This window comes from Trachurus japonicus, chromosome 21 (genome assembly GCF_045865225.1).
Source record: "Trachurus japonicus isolate A0001 chromosome 21, Traja_1.0".
NCBI classification, from domain to species: domain Eukaryota; kingdom Metazoa; phylum Chordata; class Actinopteri; order Carangiformes; family Carangidae; genus Trachurus; species Trachurus japonicus.
In genome coordinates this window covers 19,174,030-19,194,632 of record NC_140927.1, presented here as the reverse complement: position 1 = coordinate 19,194,632, position 20,603 = coordinate 19,174,030, and the positions used below count along the sequence as shown (strand labels likewise).

At 43.5% G+C, this 20,603-nt stretch overlaps 1 protein-coding gene across 2 annotated transcripts in view; it reads right to left on the bottom strand.

The window, feature by feature from the left end:
* anos1 (anosmin 1) overlaps positions 1-19,150 on the bottom strand; it is a 44,308-nt gene extending 25,158 nt beyond the window's left edge. The window contains exons 1-2 of one of the 2 annotated variants that reach the window (XM_085766157.1): positions 18,797-19,150; positions 12,667-12,714 (exon numbers count right to left, since the gene is read on the bottom strand). In XM_085766157.1, coding sequence (XP_085622283.1) covers positions 12,667-12,714; positions 18,797-18,988 — 240 coding nt within the window. In that variant the 5' untranslated portion in view covers positions 18,989-19,150. The remainder of the gene's footprint in view (positions 1-12,666; positions 12,715-18,796) is intronic. The other variant, XM_085766156.1, reaches the window with a different exon arrangement.
* Between the last annotated feature and the right edge of the window lie 1,453 nt (positions 19,151-20,603).

Below are 20,603 nucleotides of genomic sequence, written 5' to 3'. Positions count from 1 at the left end.
CGGAGCAGACGGGGCAGTAGCTGCGGCAACCCTCAGCATCCCGGCCTCACTCGAGCACCGTGCGGGAACAATGAGGTCTTAAGGCAAGTGTGTGTGCTGCAGCAGCGTCTAAAGGACATTCTGCCAGTAGACGCACATGTTAAAGCCCCCCAAATCCCTCCTACAAATCACTGAACATACACACATAAGCCCGGGGATCAAGCTCATTTTACTCATTGAGGGATCTTGTGTGCACGGACTGAATGCATTCCATTGGTTTTTCCTGAGGACGAATCTTTTTTTTTCTTCTCTCTCTCTTCAGTTTCAACACAATCACAACTACACGAGAGAAAATAGAATCATCGTTACCTTGAGATGCTCGGGCTTGCGTGCCAAGCAGCATGAATTAACACAGCACATTGTGTACTGAGGATATTGCAACACAGATCAGAATGCTGGCTGTGTGTTCAGTGTTGTCTCACCCTCACAGTCCCAGTTTTTTTTTTTTTTCATTTTTCTTCAGGGCAAAAGTTCCAAACTATCTAAATTGTACCAGGAAGTGCATAAAAAATGTTACCAAGACAGTTACTTTTGCTTGATCAGCAGGAATACCATGAATGGCACCTTGAAAAAGATAAGCATTTGAGTGGAGGCAGTGATAGCTCCCTGCAGGTGTGCTGGAAACCGACAGTCTGTCATCGTCTCCCCCCGGCCACACCCACAACCTGACATTTAAGCAGTGGAAGAGGAGGGCCGATGACAGATGCCTTGCCAAAGCAAATAGGACGGCGGGATATAATTACAAAGGTGCTCTCATCAATCAAGTGCTTGATTCCTATTTACACAGTTTGGTGCTCAATCTAAACCATAGCGCTGATGCTGCCAAAAAACATGCTTGGGAAAAGTGCCATAACAGATTTTCTATGAGGTTGTGCAATGTTTTTCTTTTTCCCTTTGGGGGTGATGGTAGTTTAAAGGTGGTGGTACAAATACGCACCCTCATCATCCAATCATGTACTCCGAGATTTTATATGCTGCAATTTTAAAAGCATGTTACATAGGACTTTGGTAAGAGAGAATTATACCAATCAGGAGCTAATTACAACAAAATAATAAAAGCAAAACCATTTACAAACCATACACAAAACCACCTGCGTGTATAAACTACACACTCTTTTTTAATCAATGGGAACAAGCTCGGAGATATCTGCGGTCTAACACAGAGTATTAGTGGGATCCCAGGAGGCTTGGAGCCCTCAAACATTTGCACATCTTTGCGCCGCCAATAGCAATGCTAGTGTTTGACTTCTTGAGATCTAATCTGGGAAAACACACCATGGAGCAGGAGTGGAGAACATAATTGAGCTGGACAGTGTATCAGCTCGGTTTGGGTGCCAATGTCTGGGTCTCCCTCAAGCAAATCTCTCATGCTGGCAACACAGCTACCATCTGTTTGAATAGCGGAAGGAATGCATGTAATTATCCAGTGCGCTGTTAACATATTTCTGGTACAAATTTCACCTAGAAAGACACAAAATGCTTTCGCTGAGAGATGTAAACAAGAGCACAGGGTTGTTTCTATGGACTCGGGCTGTTAGTGTTAACAAAAGCGGCTGATTTCCACCCCTTTGTCCTCTTATCTTCCAACCCAATAGTGACACATTCTGCATGGTTAAGTAGGAACATCCACAGCGGTCTTTCACTCCCCATTTCACGCCGTAATAAAACGCAGCAGTTGTTACTCTGGGGGACTCTGAAAGGCATTCTGTGGGGCCGATGAGAGAGTTGGGCTGAATGGCAGCCAATGCCACAGCCCATCTTCAGTTTGTCATGGCTGGGAGGGGGTTGGTGGGGTGGTACATGGGGGGGGGGGGCATGGGTAAAGATGGGGGTGGTGGGAAGTGAAAGATTTTTTTGGGGGGGTCGGGGGGTCGCAGTGAATAGAACAGCCTTTATCCATCATAGGAGCGTTGGTTATTTCCACCCATCGTGAAAAATGCTCCCCGACTCGAGTGAGTGACTGGAATAACAAACTATGAAAAAGTGCGTATATATAAAATGTCACGCAATTGTTTTGTTTTAGTTAATGAAGCATGAACTGCTACCAGTCGGGAGCGCCTCGGGCTCAGCAACAGCACCGTGTATACAAAATAAAAGAAAGGCCGCAGTTCATACTGATACTGATGACATTTTCCACATATTGCCCCGGACATATTTACATACACGGTCACAGGGAGACGTGAGAGACATTTATGACTGATCCTGCTGTTTTGTAAATTCATTTTAGCATATTATGCAAAAATCACACACCAAAACATGTGAGCACCTATATCTACATGGCCTTTTTTTTTTTTTTTTTCTTTACGTTTTCTCACCCCTCTCCCAAAAACTCATGACATCGGGCAGCTGAGTGCATCGATCGCAGCACTGACAGTTAGCGTTAAGCCCGGGAGGTGCCAACAGATATTTTACAAGGTGCCTTTGCTGCACCTCAGGAGTCGCAGCCCTCCGCTCCTCTGAGACAGACATGGTGGAATCTGTGTTGTTGATCACACTCACACTGTAAATCTCACCCCCAATCTCATTGAGTTATTGCTATTTTCTGCTGCCCTGGCGCTTTTCACACTCGCACGATGACCAGACTCAATTATTCCGGCTGCTCGCAGCTCTCTGGTAGTATCTATCGACCCATCTAGGAGCTCGTCGGGCTGTGGCTCTCTTCTCTATTAAAAAAGGCCACTCGCTCCACGTACTCACTCTCTTCTCACTCTATTTCACTTTTATTTGGCTATCGTCTCGCCTTCGCCCCCCCCCCCCCAAGTTCCCTCTAAGTTCTTATCTCCTCCCGGCTCTCATTTCTCCATCCGTCGCTTTTCCCTTCTCCTTCACCCTCAGACCACGTCCACTCTAATCCACATAAAATTTAAAACTCATCTTTTTCCCCCCGCTTTGCCTTTCCATCTCCCCAAAGCCAACGTGTTCATACTGAGAAAATGGATGTTTTCCAAAACTCCTTCCAAAGTAGATAAATTTGAAAACGGCAGGCTCGTGTTGCAGCACAGACAAAGAATTTTTTTTTTTTATCATGTGATATATCTTTCACAAACATGGCCAAGGCACTTTCTCACTAGCCAGAAAAAGTTATGAGGCCATGTTTCAGTGACCCCCAACTTTATCCAATGTGTATTCCCAGACTACAGCCAACCACGCAATACAGGTGAAGTTACTGCCACGTGTTTTCTGTCTGGTATAACACAATCTGTGCATGTCAGTGCAAACTAGTCATTTAATGGAAAGTGTCAATCACAGAGAGTAAAAAGTGTAAAAGTCGAGCATCTCAAGAGAGGTTTTGGAGACAGCATTTAAGTTTAAAATAGGGTTCAGTTAACATTGGGTAATAGTGTCCCTGAATATGCCTCAGCCAGATCTTTCCTCACACTCTGTCATTTATGCAATTTAGACCAAAAGAAAGAATGTCAGAAACATGAATTTGAAATCAGTTTTGCACTGGAATCTCTAAATGGTTATCTTGACTGTTGCAATAACAGAATGCAGGGATTAATGAGGTTGTTTAATTGTTTTATATCAATTAACAGTAACAGCAGAAGTTGATGGGTATTACATAAGTGATTTAAGTCCCTGTGATAGTCATATCCCAGATTTTGAGTCAGACCCTTATTGGCCCAGCACTGGGGTGCCACATTAAGGCAACGGTTGGCTTTCTCAACCTAGTGTGGCTGAGATGAGACGCGGAAAAGAAACACTACTGACGTGGGAGACTTCAAGAAAGTCATGACACCCCCACATACTTCTGTCGTTTAAAAAAACAACAAGAATTTCTTCAGTGCCGTTGCTCATCTTTTGCTTCTTATGATTCACCTGAGAGTTTGGTGTCTTTTTGAAATGCTGCCACCGTCGGTTACCGAACCGCATATGAGCAGAAAACTGTCAGCTCAAAGCTACACAGCACAAAGAATCAAATCCACTTTATACTGTACTTGTGTGAATCTATTTATTAGAACAGAACACAGATGTGCGTCAACAGCTGCACCTGTGTCGAGAGTTCAGGCACAATGACAGAAGAAAAATAGAAGAGACCAAGTTAAACTTAAACGTAGAACTGCATCTAATGATTATCCATCTCACTACTGATCAATATGCTGATTATTTTCTACAAAAAAGCCTTTTATAATTTCCCACAGCCCAAGGGGGGGATTAGAACAGCTCAATTTCAACCATGTAAAAACCCAAAGACATTCATGCGATTGCCATCAGAAAACACATCTGAAATTCTGCAACTGGAGAGTAGTCGACTATTATTAATCATTCAGTTGTGAACACCAAGTATCATCAACAACAGTTTAAATAATATACATTCAGCCCCTCTTCTTTTCACGCTGCAGTACTGTGTCATTTCATGGTCTGAAAATCTCCAGTAGACATAAAAGAAAAGAGGAGATTGTATTGTGTTTTTTTCTGTTCTTTTGGCATTTCATCGTGGATGACTGACATTTTGAGAACAATCTGAATTTTCTTTTTTACTTTTTGTGGACATGACTCCACTCTGTCCTCTGTCTGTCACCTGTTCTCCTTTCTCACCACCGGTCCTCAGAGGGAAGCCACAATGAGGACCATTACTCTTGATGGTTTCCTGTTTTCTCCCTCATTCTCATTCATGGGACATGCTCTACTTCAAGCTGCCTTACAGAATTCAACTCAAAAGTCATATTCAAGTCTATTTTTTGAGAATAAAAATATGTAGCATGAGCAGCACAGTTGCCTTTCAGCGAATGCACACTGAGACTCTCATTACAGGTTTGTCAGGCTGAAATATATTTCATCAACCGGCAGGGTGAGTGTAAAATCATATGCTAGCAAGACTTTCCAATAGGTCTCTGACAGGCCATTAAGTTTCAAAGGATTGTAAAAACACAGCGAGTAAATCAGGAAGAAGATATCTGTGTCCCGAAAAAGCTATGAAGTCTAGACAGTATTTAACTCAACCCATCGTGACCTTATAGTGTGTTAAGTTCATTAGATACTGCGCTTTACATTCCTGCACCGCCGTAAATCAGCACAGGTGTGTGCGGAGCAGACAGTGGGGTGGATCAGGTAGATCAAAAAGAAACATGGCGTGCTCGAGACGTGAGTCTGCAACTGAATACACAGCAAGCTCGCACAAGTGCTCCTAAATACAAGCTTTTCTGATCAGTCTGTAAATACCACGTGTATAACTCATCAGAGATGGAGATGGATGAGAAGTGGATTTAGTTTTTGTGTGAATGCTGGTGGAATAGGTAAACGTTGATTGTTTCAGGGAGGACAAAAAAAAAGAAAAGAAAAACTGTGTGTGTTTTAAAATATGCAAAAAAAAAAGATGTTGGGTTTGATATTTCACAAGTAAGCTTACACCACAGTGGCTGCTGTGGGGTTTTCCTCTCCGCTGCAAACTAACAGGAAACCCACATGTATTCAGAGCTAGAGGAGACAACAATTACAGCATGTTGCTGCTCTGGCACTTCCTTTGCTCCTGGTGCTGAGGTCTTGGAAGTGCATGGAGCGAAACTATATGGAAATTCATCATTAAGGTGCAATAGATCCTCATCAACCCCGAATCTGTTTATCACCTCTGTCAAGGCTGGATACACTGCTGGAGATATTCTAATGCAGTTTTGATTAAAAAACAGAAGGGCCAGAATGTGAGACTTTTTCTAAGTGTAATAAATAATAACTGTCCTAATTGATAAAAATACAGACATCCTCAAATTTCCCTCATATAAGCGGTGACATATTTTTCCAAATCTCCACATGTTTTACAGCCCGGAGAGCTTAACGCTGCCAGTGTCATAATTCCTTCATATTTACAACCAACTAAAACACAGTAGAACTCCAGCTCCGGTGGGGTGAACTGAAATGTATACGGCTCCCCGACTCTCTATTTTGTTTCTCAAATCCGCGACTCGGAGACGGTGAGTAACCTAGCAGGTGGTATCACAGACATTTCTTAGAGCATCACTTTAATTATTAATTTAAATGCAGTTGAGGGCGCAAACAACAAAGAGCTGAAAAGGAATAGCTTGGCAGAAAGTGAGGAGAAAAAGAGCAGGAGGGGCAGTGCATGAATTATACATTTACCCCACAATCAGAGGTGCCTGCCTTATTTATGAGCAAAAAGCCCACACAGCTTAGCTAGAATTGTGCTTTGTCTGCTGTGGAATGCAATAGCAGTTCACTTAATACTTAATGACTCTGAAGTTTCACCCAGACACCCTGCCTCCCCTCCTCCTCCTCCTCACCCAGACACACACACACATACACACACCAATGCCCGACTCTCCTTCTCTTACACGTCCTCTGCCATCTCACATTGTTTTTGCTCTGCAGTGACAAGAGTGAAAATTACAGTGGCTGTAACCAGAGCCTCAGTTATCACCTACCTCTGGGCTCAGTTTACATTTCATGACAATTAGACACAACAGGATGTATCCATCATGTGGGGTCAGATCGGTGATAAAGAGGCCAGTGACGTGGCATGGGAAAGCCAAACCCTCCCCTGCAGTTCTCAACCCCAAATCAGATCTGCCCGACGCTTGATTTACTGTATATACTCCCACTCCATCACACTGAATAACGTTATGATGACAGATGCACAGGAGCAGAGCAGATCACATGATAAAACACTTCCTCGCTGCCAAAGATATTTATTCAGAACCGTCGGTAAAGCTGATTTACAGCAACAATAATGAACTCACGTTTTTTTTTTTTTTTTTTCCCAGACGCAGATGATGAAAAATGTGTTTCGTGCCACAGCAGTGTCAGTCATGGCAGACTGAGCAGATAGTAAACAAGATAAAAGGACGTCAGCCATGTTGGCTTGTTTTTCTACAATTCGCCACTCAGGCGGTCCCAATCCCTCCTCATCTCAGATGAAATGAGACCTGGAGAATCGGTCTCAATGTAGGCCAACAACCTCTAAAACATGACACGCCTGGTGAAGGAGGAGGAAAGCCGTGCTAATCCCGTGCTGCAGTCACATTCCAGCACTATCTCCACTTGTTTATTTGAGTCTCAGAAACACTTCAAATTCACTAATCCTACTTGCCCTCTCCAGCTTCCACCAAACAGGCCCCAACAACCACTGGTCCCTTTAAGTATCACATTTCAATTGTAATACATACAGATAGAAAAATTTGTGCGTGCACTGTAAGAGTGACAATAATGTATTCTACTTGCTTCAGGTGATGTTTCATCTCTCTTTTATGTGCATTTCAAAAGCGGCGAACAAAGACTTTACAAAGAAAGGGGCAAACCTAACCGGTTAGAGTTTGGGATTTACATTTTTACATTGCCACAGGGAATAAACCAAAAAAAAGGAGAAAAAGATGTTTGATATAAGTTCAGTCTGGAGAGCGGGTGTATAAATTACTCCACTGAAAACAACCAAATGCTGAGACATCGGTCAATCGCTGTTTCTTTGACACACATTCTGGTTTTCGGTCGTCCTGAAACTGTCACATACAATCTATGGGATTTATCTGCAGCAGCTTTGAGACGAGCCGGAATAAATTGATAAGCCCACATCTACTAAGTACATCAGCTTTAAGATTCTTACATTCTAATCTCCCTTTCCTCAATGTGACTGATGATCAGTTCGGTAACGACATATTAGCACAGAGGACGGATGAAGCCGCTGAGTCTGCTTCTCATTTCAGCACCTCTGGACACGGCGGCGGCGGCGGCCCAAGGCGGGACGAGACGGTTGATGTTGTACCTAGGTATGTTGTTATCGGTGTTAGTCAGCCAATACATGCTCAGAATGAGAATAAACACTTTGGATGACAGCAGATTGTCGCTGTGTGACTGGTCATTATTGCTAAAAGAGGATTTCACAGCAGCTTTGATTACATTAATCCTTCAAGAAAATGAAATCCCTTCTGACAGGGAGGACACGTCGGGGCTATCTGTGAGAGGTCGATTATCCTGGAAAATAAATGGCTAGCAACCTTTTAAAAAATCACAGGTTGGGTGTATGTATGATAGGGACTGTGTGTTTGTTTGTGTTTGTTTGTGGATGATTTCCTGGAGTGCTCATCACCACCACCACTCAGGTATTGAACAGACAGCAGCTTTAGATGTGAGTTTTCACTGCTGAAGAAGAAGTCTAAACCGCAGTTCCACCGCCTCTTCTCCTGCTCTCCTGTGGCCACGTCTTTGGGTTTTTTGGGGGGTTTTTTTGCTGTGGGGGGTTTTCCTTCTCTGCCACCCACCATGTGAATAATGAGCTCCACAGATAGCAGCCAATGAAGCGACCCCCCCTTTAGCCAATGAAACTTAACAACCATGTCCAGATCAGGTCCTTCCTGCTGGGACTGACCAGCCCTGCTTCACACTCCTCCGCCACCCACACACACACACACACACACACACACACACATAGACTCACAACCTCACAGTCGCACTGCCTCAAACTAGATAAAATAAAAGAAGAAAGAGGCTTCAGAGAAACTCCAGAGATGTCTCTTTACAGGATCCCAAACACCTCAGACTTCTCTTCTTTCATATATATAAAATAAGAAAATCAATAGTCACACTGGCTGCTGGGATTGTCTCTCCCATTTTACACTCTGCTTAACAGCCCCACTGACAGGCAATCCAGACACTGCCCACTTGACAGATTGATTTCTAGTCCAGCTTTGCTTTGAGGTGTCGGTGCTGGTAATGTGGCTAACACTGGGGAGGTGAGACGAACGTCTGGCCTCAACATGACCAAAAGGTGCTTTGAAGTCTGTCTAAGCACCTAACAGCCCCAGCCATGCCCAGCCGTAAACTACCAACCAGCACCCACTTCATCACATCTTTTCAGTGAGCCTTAAAGATATACTACCTCCCCGCCAAAGAGAAAGATGGCCTCACAAAAGCCTTGTAAACCGCGCTGACACGCTCTTAAAGCCCTCATGGAAAAGTGATGAGAAAGTATGTGCTGTTATTATAATGGCTTCTTTTTTTAATTAAGATTGGTGCTTTCCGAAAAAGAGGAGATGGTGAAGTTTGACCATTTCGTTTTGGCGTGAGAAAACATGGGATTAGGTGGGGGGTTGGAAATGTGGAGGGGAAAAGGGGCTGGGGTGAGGATGGGGGGAAGTTTGACAGTGGGCTTTGAAAGACACTTTTGAATGAGACATAGTAGCATTCCAGTGATTGTTATTCAAGCAAAAAGAAAAAAAAAACTCCCAAAGCTCCCAACATGTGAAGACGAAGGCGCATGTAATCCAAAAGAGCAAACACTTCTTTTCTCTGGCGCTGGTATGTGCGGCTCAGGGTGTGATTGGTAGGAAGCAGCGCTCAAAAGAGCCACCTGGGACATGCGAGCCGTCTATGAAAGACATGCACGACTCATTGCCGTCAAATGGTGACCTAGACAATGTTCTCTTTTCCTCTCTGCAAAACCCTTGATAAATAAAGTGCAGGGAGTTTGCCTCCTTGGAGAAATGTTGGGTGAAGTCAGCATCCCATCGCTAAAAGATGTTATATTACCAACGCGTGCTTTAATTCCTTTCAGCTAAGTGATCCCCACTCCCTCTGATTAATTGAGAGATCAGTCTCAGTGAAGGGGAAAGTATACTGAATTTAATAAACGTCCAGGATATTCAGGGTGCTTAAATGAAAAAATATTACACTGTCTTCCTCAGGAATTATGAGCGATGGACATTTTCCAGTGACTCACCGCAGGCCAACTTTATCCAGGCATGGTGCACATGTCCTCTCCTCGCTTCCTTCCCTGAGAGTTAGTTTGAGTAATGAAGCGCACCGCTTTGTTGCAGACCGGCATTCAGCTGCCTTAAGTCAATCCTAGCATTTGATTTGGAGCTTGGATCACACCCATGGGGGGTGGGGGGTGGGGGGGGAGCAAACCCTGCTAATATCAGCCACGCTCTGAATGTGGAAAGCTCTTTGGCGGCTCCAGCACACTCTCCCATGCATATGCGCAAAATCTATATTCTTTTCACCAGCGAGAAGAGAACACCCTGGAGTCTTTTTTTTTTTCTCAAACTTTCAGGGAACACATCCAAACTCTCAAGTGGGAAGCTCTTAACTGTAGGGAGACAAAATGACAATAGCTCATAGAAATGCCTGCTGTCTGTTCTCCTGGCGTCTCCCTGCTGAATGGAGTTTGTCTGCCGGTCCACTGTTATGGCATGATAATGACTCCCCGGCTCTCCAAATGCCACCGCGCTCTGCTCCGGAGAGAGAGGGCAAGCAGGTTAATTACCATGACAATGGGGACACTGAGAGCGGGGGCCGACTCTGGACACTGCATACGAAATGACCGGCGTGACTTTCTCATCACAAATGGAAAACGGAGGGTCGCTTTGATTTTCCAAAACGTGGACAGATGGACGGGGTCACCGCATCTTTGTCTAAATTATTAGGCAGACCGCTCCTCGCATTTTCTTGACAGGCAGGGGAGCTCTCAGTGGCTCTTTAACAGAGCCCTGGGGTGGACAGGCCTTCTTGCCCTAACGCACTCCCCGGGAGCCACTTCCTTTGTCTCTCTGTTTGACTGTGTGCTGTTCATGAAGTGAAGAGGCTAATCAGCGGCTGTAGAGCTATTCACAGGAAATCACTGTACAGCATGGGCCCATTTGGTACAATTGTTCGAGTGGCCACAATAGCGCTGTGTTTTGACACACTACAAACAGGCCCTAAGTGTGCACTCGAGTCACTGATGTGGATCTGAAGTGTGGGTGATGTTTGCTTCCAAAATATTGACTTCTGGCTTCAAATTAAGCTTCAGCGCTTGTGTTCCCATCCTGCGTCCTGAATGCCTGAACCGAAACCTAGGCTACGATAAAAATTAATTCAATTCAGAGGGCCCTTGAAACTATTTGGAAGTTGTACAGCTGTAAAACAAGCATATCATTATTTTAACATGGAATCCAGCTCATTTATTTACAGCCTACAAGTGGGATAAAGAAGTGCTAACTGACAAGCTTGTTATAGCAGGGAGAAAAAAAGGGAGTCCATTAAAGGGTTTTTGGACATTTGAGTTTCAGCAGTGGTAGCTGGTTGATTATGAAAACAGTATGCTGTGCTTAGACTCACAGCCAGCAAAAGCCTTATTCAAACATAAAACTCTGCTGAATGACTGGGGAGCGACTAGTGCCAAGAGCCGATGTTGGCCATCACAGTGGAAAGGAGGTTTCACAGCATTATGGTGAAGACAAAGGAGGTTTGCCTTCCTGAGAGCGTATACATAAAACTCAAACATACAAACGCATCGCAGATTATCTAACATCTTGAAGAGCATGTTTCTTCTCAATTTATATTTTCTTTAAGAGCCAGTTAGTCACTTTCAGATTGTTTAATTAACACATGGTGTTCAATTTCAAGAGGTTAGGTCACATTCATTCATTCATTGATGTGACAAAGCACCATGTTGTAAACATGTGCCAGAAAGTGTCAGGAAAACTGACCTATAGGCTCCATCTGCACATGTAGTAGAAAAGTACAAAGCACAATAGCTCTGTTGTATCCTGGGCACATGCAAACAGCCAAGGAAACAATTTGAAATTCAAAGAAAAGAAGAGGGAATTTAAAAATCAAAACACAAAGGGTCATTTCTGCAAGGAAGTTGATACAAGACACTGATTGTGATTAATATGTACACCAAACGTGAGGCTGTGTTAAGTAAGCACTGCATCAAAGAGAGAGAAAAATAAAAAATCAACCACTTTGCATTGTCCTAAAATTCCAATTAATCTCCATCAATACAAAATGGAGGTTTGCCCAACTTCCCAGCGTGCATTCCTCTGTAATTACAACTTTTGAGAAAGGCCAATAAATATAGCCAAGCATTTTGTCTAATTTGTTGTCGCTTCCTGTATTTTACTATAACACGATTTTATAGCTCTGAGGAAAACCCAGCAGAGGAGGAAGAACCAACAGACACGCAGTGTTCATGAAAGGGAATCCCATCCTCCTGTGAGTCTGTGTTGTATATGTCCTATTTTGAGTCCTCATGGGCTAACTGCATTGAATCCTGGTTTCACGGTCTGTTTGTGAGGAGGTGAGAGCCCCTGACAGCTACAGAGAGCATTGTTCAGATTGCTGCTTGGACTGGGCTCTACTAGCGTATCATCCTTCTTATTTCAGCTCCAACAGTGTTTTCTCACTACAGTCTATACAGCACATGTCTGAGGGCCTTGTCAGCAGCTCCAGGAGAGTCTGATAGAATATGTCAGCACCATCTTTTCAGAAGAGCTGTCAACACCAGCTTTGTATCACCCCCTCTTCGGGACAGGGCATGAAACGCAAACAAGCGCCGCGGGAGGTGTACCGTAATGCACCCTGCAGAAATTCCAAATCACAAGTCTGTGAAACAAAAACAATCATGTTTTACTTTCATAAACCGACAGCTGTTTAAGCTCTCCGGGTTACTTTTAGATGTATATAATTGTACCTGTTTACAAGAGCAAAATGAGTCACAATGAAAGCAGGAGCTATCAAAGTGAGGACGAGCTGAAAAGAAAAGTCTTTCTCGGTAGTCGGCGGCCCTCTGAGCAATTTCTGCAGGCGAGACAAAACTAGTCCTGTCGTGACTCATGCACTTTATGTTGTGTTATCCTCTAATAATGAGGCATGTATGAGGCATGCATCTTGTTCATGAAAGAAGTGAAACCACACTACCTTGGAGCACTGCTTGTGATTCTGGCACCACACCAAGGATCCATTATTCTGTTAGGGAGAAAAGGGGGGAGAAAAAAAAATCATCAATCATCTCACATATCATAGAAAATATATTTACAACCAGTTCATGTCGCTCCAACCAAACCCTCTCTCATCACAGTACATCTCAATACCACTCTCCTCCAGTCATGACCTTTTTTGATTAACAAATAATGCTAACAGCAGATACATTTCAAAGACTGACTTTGAGTCAGTTTCACGTGCTGAGTGCTTGTAACCTAAGCAGGAAAGAAGGGTCAGCAGCTCCGGAGGCCTGAGTTAAAAACCTCTGGTCAGTTTCAGCAGAGCATGGTGACCTCAGCTTTTCAGTGGACCTGTTTGATCTCTCCACAGACGTCCCTGAGGTCATAGAGGCGGGAACTGATGTCAGCACTACTACATGAACTGCAGATACTGCCAATTTCCTCTAATTGCCGCAGCAGAAGTGTCACCTTCTGCGCTCCGACCGAGGCAAACATTTGGTCCTAATAGTGCTGCGTGTTTATAAGTCCTCAATGTGTAAATACGGAGAGTTGTTGAGCGAAGGACCAGTGGGGGTAAATGGCTTGTGCAAGTGGCCATTTCCTGCATTCCATTAGGGGCCAAAGAATTATGTTGTCATTCGCTGCAAACGTAATTGGGCTTGGATGGCAAGAGCAAGGTTAGTGCTTCACAATAAACGAGCGGCTCATCCACATGAAAGAGACAAAATGTGTGAATGTGCTGTTTATAACAAAAGGGGCCATTTAGGTCAATGTTTTAAGGCTGCAAAAAACTGACTTTTCTGGCCACCCATGAGGAGAGTCAATGCTGCAAACACAACACTGACATATCACGACCTTTGAAAAAACTTGTTAGCAGCCTGGCTATTCATGCATCCAGATGATATGACGCGATGTTAGCAGGAGTCAAGGTTTTGGCCATTTGATGAATATAAGTCAAACATTGACTTTATTCATCTTCTAGATGTTTTATGTCTCCAATAACTGAAAGCTGCTATGAGAGTGGTGAGTGTGAAACAAATCAATAAGGCTGTGGGTTGTGAAACCAAAACAATGCACTGAAAGGAGCCAAAAGAGAAAAAAAAAGTTGTGTATAGCTAAGGCCAGCTGGGTCGGCTAGGTTCATCATCGCTGCTGACAACTGTGACAACAAATGCAAATACTTTTGAGTGGAGGCTCTGAGTTTAGAGTGACATTAAACGGAATTCATTCCAGTCGGTGACCTAGATCTGAGTTTCAGTTTTGGATACTTTCTGTGCCTCGATATGAAACTAATGAAGCTGTAGGATACAGCCAAAACTTTAGGGGTCTGCAGGCACAAAAAAAAAGTCTGCTTAAGTTCAATGTCAAGTTCAAAGCCTTTTCCCACAATGTAATCCAGAAGAAATTTCCCATGAGACCTTAGGAGAGAACTTATCATTAAAGGGTTTAATTTGACATCCAGTACCAGTAAGTGCTGTGCTTTTAGTGTCAAGGATAATGGTCAAATGGCTTCAAAGGAATCCATGATTGTATGTCCATGTCTTCAGAGAATCTCCTCAACTGAAAACTGTAGATAAGGATGAAAAATATATGAGTAGCTGAGGAGCGGAGGAATGGTTGTTTCATTTTGTTGCCAAATGAAGTTGAAGTGAGCACCAACTTTGCCGAGTTCACTGTGCATCAGCGAGTTTTCTGTCCCGCTGTGCGAAATGAGAACACCTTCACCCCTGTTTGTCCAAGCACTGATTAAAAAATGAAATATTCCCCACCAGTACATCATTTCGCACTGCATCGTAAGATTAAATTCCTTGTAGAGTTTTCTCACCTCTAAAAAATGATCAGTTCAAGCAAGCCAAACCCGCTGTTAGTGACACCCTGTTAAAAAAAAAAAACCTTGACATTTATACTGGCAGGCAAAGCCTCGAGATAATTTATACAAATTGTCACAACTCTAGACCACGTCCTAAATCATCAATCCTGTTTTTGACAGCTTTCTTCGCCCATCCATCAACGGCGACAGGGCCAGATCCACAGAGGAGCTAATTTTGCAGTGTGACAGCATCCATAGAGCAGAGAAGCTCAGCAGGATGTTGCCCCAGCTGTCCAGGCCTGACCCCACCATGTCAGGGACCAACGGGGGAATAATTATAGGTCAGGATTTCATCCCTTTGACTCACCATGACATTCCTCCGCAGTCTGAACATTATGCAGTGCTGAGGACCGTCAAGGACTCCAGTGAATGAATGCTTTCCAGATATCCTCCTGCGCTACTATAGGGTCGAGGAGAAGGGGCCAGACAGTGGTCCACGAATGCTGCTGCAAACTCGCCCGCTTTACTAGTGACACTGGCAGAGTCATGTAAACAGGGGATTTATCACAGAGCTACATTATGGCTGTTGTCAGCTGAGAAGGCAGAGCAGGTGGCCAGGGGCGTGTTGTATTGTCTAGACAACTGAAGAGAACATGAACAAAAAAAACCTTTTATCTTTGAGGATAGAATTCCACCTTTGGAAAAAAAAGAGGTAATCTTTTGTTTCCTGTGAGTCCCTCATTTGGATTAAATGGATCTCAGTTTACATCTTTGAAGTGTTTCTGAATTGCATTTAATCCTACCTATATGTTTTCCAACACTGAGCTACTGGGAAATGTCGCTGTGTCTATGAGACCTTGTACATTTCTGGCCAAGTTAACAGGAGATAGGACTTCAAAGGAGAGACGGGTGTCTCTGTCTGTCCTTTGACAGCTCAGGGGTCCTCGGGCAACACCAAAATAACTCCCCCTCAAAGGCACACATGCAGCACTAAAATAAAAAGGCCTCAAGATTTAAGCGTTGACTCGAGTGGGTGTGAGGGCTGTGGTCATTATGCTCATCAATTATTCACTTTATATGAATTATTTGACAGGGGATCTGAAAGTGAGCTAATGTGTTCGGAACATAACATAAAAGGGCGCTTCAGAGATCTCATTCTACACTGATGTAAAGTTGTGTCCACTTAGGAGTGAAGGGTGTTTGTCAAATGAGGTATAGCTCAGGGTGGTGCAGCGGCACCCGGGGGCCGAGATTTACACACAGGACTGTCATGGTTTAAAAGCATTTACAGAGAGGTGAGGCCAAGCTACATAGACCTCTATTCATCCTCTGTCTTCACTAATGAAAAACTCTACACATGAGACGCACACTGACCGGGGTTTTGATTCCACTGCGAGCTATTTAATATCAAAGGCGAAAACAAGGGGACACGGAAAAACTACTTTCCAATGTTTTTTCTTCCCTTTAGCTTTAAAACACAAATCTCTCAAGCAAGATGCTTAGACTTTACTGCGCGGCACATTAGAAATGAATGACTGAATTTAAAATGTTAGATTTTTATTGCTTTGAATGTAATAACAAGACCTCATGGACACACCTTGTTTTTGGCTTCACAGTTCACCACATAAATAATCCACTACAAGGCTGATGCTTTCAGAATACATAATTGCACAGGGCTCCCAGTTCGCTCTTAATATTTTAGAGTGTCCGAGGCTAATATTTATGGTTGGGTGTTCCCCTCAGTCTATTATATTAGGGTGACAAGTTCCCCAAAAGTGGAGTAAAATGTCAATAAATCTGTATTTGGAAATACTATTACAACAATAAATCTAGAGTCGCTATAAATCTGACAACCAACAGACTACCCATGTGTTTCCCAACGCTCTAACTGCATGCTTGTTTCCATTTCACACTAATTCATAATTGCGACAATTAAAACAAAAGTGTCTGATTCGTCCTGCGATTCAAAGACACGTGGGTGTTCGTAACATCTGCAAGTGCCAAATTCTCACAGTATCATTCCAGTGCTCACAGAATGATCAAATTAAAGCTGATATGAATAACAGAGTCTTCAATTCCAGCTGCAAAATGTGTTAAGAGGACAATTTGTCTCTTGTACCATTACCAACATAAGTAGTGGTCCGTATAGATTACTAGATACGGAGTACAAGCAGTAAAATATTGAGAAACAGTAGGCAAAAGTCACAGCTTTGACATACAGCCCAGGCATTTCATTTCCATTAAAGTGGAAAGTGTTGTATGTCTTGGTTTTCCTATCGAGTATTAAATGACCCCTGAAGGATGTCCAACTTGAATTGAAAGGTCTGTCGTCTCAATCACCGGAGTGGAGCTCCAAGTGGCCTGTTGGCCCCATGCTGTAATAAGATCTGGCAGGGGAAGCAGATCCACCTGTAGGCTGTGCTGACTGAGCATGCTCCAGCGTTGTGGCAACAGTACATTAAAGCTTATCACATTTAACGCAATTGGGAGCCAGCGTTTAGCAGGAAGGTGACCCGGGAGCAGCAGCAGCAGCAGCAGCATCGGTAGCTCACTATGTATCCTCTGCATGCCTATGAGGTGTGATGCTGGCATTTATTGGCAGGGCCAGGGGGTAGAGGGCAGGGGGTGGAAGGACAGCCATATGTTTTTGCAGCTGACCAGACCCCCCCACACACACTCCCCAACCCACCAACACCACCCCCTTTCACCTGAAAGGACTGTTGAGAACACAGTGCATTAGACAGTCCTTGCAGATTATCAATTGCCTTCTATTCTTAGACCCACAGGCTTGCCGAAGCAACCTTGCTTATCACCAAACATAAAAAATGCCCCTCTCTTTAGACAAATACCTCCCTCTGAACCCCCCCTTCCTTTCTGAATAAAGCTGCCTCAGACTCTGTGGCTCTGCAGTCAATTATATCGACTATTAGCTGTTCATTAGAGGTGAGACTTCCATCAGTTATTTGACTTCACAGTGAGTCGGTGACTAATATAATTCCCCAACTTTGCAACCCTGGGCAGTAATATATTCTTGGATTCTTCTCAAAACAAATCCCTGCCACTGCCAAGTTGTACTTTAAGAAACACTGTTTTCAATCTGTACCCTTTGGATGCACAGCACTACTATTTTTTCCCCCTTTTATTACACTTCACCGCATTCATCCTCCACCCCAGGTGTATATTATCCCCTAATAAAAATGCAAGAATTGACCGCAGTAGGTCTCTGTGTCCCATGGAGGAACTGCATTAAGAGCCACTGCACTAGATCAATAAGTGCTTTCAAAGTAAAGTTAATTGGGGACAAAGAAACAAGCAACGCACTCTGTTGATTCATTAGACCTAATTACAAATTTACCTCACTCCACAATGTTTCCTGACAATTAGGAATTCATTAAAGTACCTTAGGAAAAGTCAAGCCTTGCAAATGCAAATGAAGTGAGTATAAAGGCTGGTCACCAGATAGATAGCTGGTGAAAAGAAGCAGAGAGGAGAAGGATCAGTGACCGGTTCTTTTCTTTTTCTTTTTGGTTGGGGAGTCCTGGGGGAGAACAGTGTGTCTAGTGGAGGGTGAAAAACAAATTCTGACACCGCAAACCAAATCAGCCAAAGAATACAGATAACTTCGAGCAGCTTCAGACAAGCTCTGCATCACAACATAGGCTACTCTGAAGGGAGGGGGTGAAATTGTCACTGTGGGCACATACAGTAAAGCAGTGAGTGGGGTCCTATCATCTGAGAGGAGTACAGACACAACAGCAGCACTATGAGAGTTAAGCCCATCACATTTGCACCAACAGAGGCAGTCCTCTAATTTTCCAGTAAACAACATGTAATGAATGGAAACTGTCTCCAATAAAAAAAAAAAGGCATCATTATCTCTCAGCCACAAGAAAACTGCATTGTGTTATGTATATTGAATCCATACACAGACGACCAGTCATATATCCTCCTAGTATATGAGGCAACTTTGCAAGCAACTCAGATCCTCATATAGTGGATGCTTATTATCTGCAACTGGTGCCTTTTATATTTAATGACAATAACAGCAAACGACTTCATCTGTGATCGTTCCTGATAGAAAACAAAACAAAGTGTCCCCAACAACATTATAGTGACCTGCTCCTGTCTGCTCACAATGGGCTCAGGAGAAACAGGTTTGACTTATGTCTGAGGAAGCATCGGCTGGCAAATTTTCATTTATGACATGACACAACACCGAGGTTGTGCAAAAGCTTTTTTTTCTCTCTCTCTCTTTTTTTGCCGGGAGTTTGAGCGGACTGTGACCACATGCTCGTACCTGAGAGTGCTTGAAAAAAGCAGAGATACGAGTGATGTGCAGACTGAGGCATCTCGAGGCGCATCTTGCTCGGTAAATACTGGCAGTAAAGAATGAGTCGTCCTGCTTCCTCGCGGACACACTTCCCGGGCTCGTTAACGCCGTAATCCACAAACACAGGGTCACACACACGTTCAGGCTCCTGGAAAACATGGTCCCGCGGTTGTGTATTTTAATCCCTCCACGGATCGGACACTACTGCGCGCAGGCTCCGCTGGAGAAACTAAAGAAACTTCAATTATACACTGGGGAGGAGCCACGGGGCTCACGTGCCCTGTGATTGGAGGATGCCGCGGTGATTGACAGACAAGAGGAGCGTTAAAGCAGGTAGACTGCTGCATTAGTCCCGCACACTGTCCGAGCCTGGAGCAGGTTGTGCAGCGAACAGGCCCTTCAAGGAGGAAGAAAAAAAAAGGTGTATGGATGGAAATCATAGTCACAGTCGCAGCTTGTGAGATAATCAGCACTTGTAATGGAATAAGATGCAGTATAAATAGAAACAGACAGGTGTTTATTGGGTGTTCAATCCAGCACCTTGTTGTGCAGACTAATCTACAGTCTATTATTTGTGAGGTGACCATCTTGTCCAGTGTTAGTCATTTAAGTCTCTATTCTCGGACTTAATTATAGCTATTAATCTAGTTTATTGTGTCTTATTAAACCGCTTTCCCATACATATAATCAGTAAACAGATGAGTGTTTTGATTTAGACATAATTAGAGTTGATACTTCAAAAGATAGGGGGGAGAAACAGTGCAGGAGGATTAGGTAAAATCCAAACAGCTGAGGTGATCTGGCTTTTCTGTAGTATAGATTTATAGCTTCACAAACAACTCCTACATTTTCCATAATGCACCTTTCAACCAACACCTCATTTTTGCAGTCTTTCTAGTATGTAATAATATAATACTTTAAGAGATACACAACATACCATACCATCAGGGCTATTTTAGACATAGCTTGTGATGTGCAAATACTATGTATGCTTATACTCATATATTACTCGCCTTCCTATTTGTGTAGATTCATTTGCTTTCTTCCTCATTTTCATTTTCCCACTCATTTCTCTGGCCGTGTACCAGCTTTTGTGTTCATCAACAAAGCCGCATACACATCTGGTTATTGTGATGTATGCCATCCTCTGATGGCAGAACTCATCAAAAAATGTAGAGTAGACAGGTTTCTGTATCAAGCCCTCACATATGGCCACGGTGAAGCTTGCCAACATCCCAGGGAAGCCCTCTGCCTTCAGCTCTCGCCTCCCAGTTTAACAGTAGCTTGGAAAAACAATTCTACATGGAAAACTATTAAAACCATCCTGACTAAATTCCTCAAGATGGACTCCCAACTTCTGGCATCATCCCGTAGCCTCAGGTATGGAGAAAATATGACATGTAGGAAAAGCTTGAAATCCTTGTTGGAGTTAAGGAGTGAGTGTTTAATTAGAAAGTACCCTCCAGGGTTTATAAGACACTCCTGCTTTTGTCAGCTCATGGAGTACTTCCCTGAACCCCATTACAGCAGCAGCAGAATAATGAAGTTTTATAGGTGTTGCTCTTAAACTGTATGCAGAGGGGGGGAGTAAAAACACAAACTTACACACCATCATTAGATTTGGCTTAAGTTGCCATCCTGCCTGAGGCCAAGCACACATGATGCCAAATAGTTTGACCCGTGCCTCACTCACTGCTGAAACCGTTAATGTGCCCGTATTAGCACATCCTGAACAGCAGACATGTTCCCTAACGATGATGGAGATCATGAAATC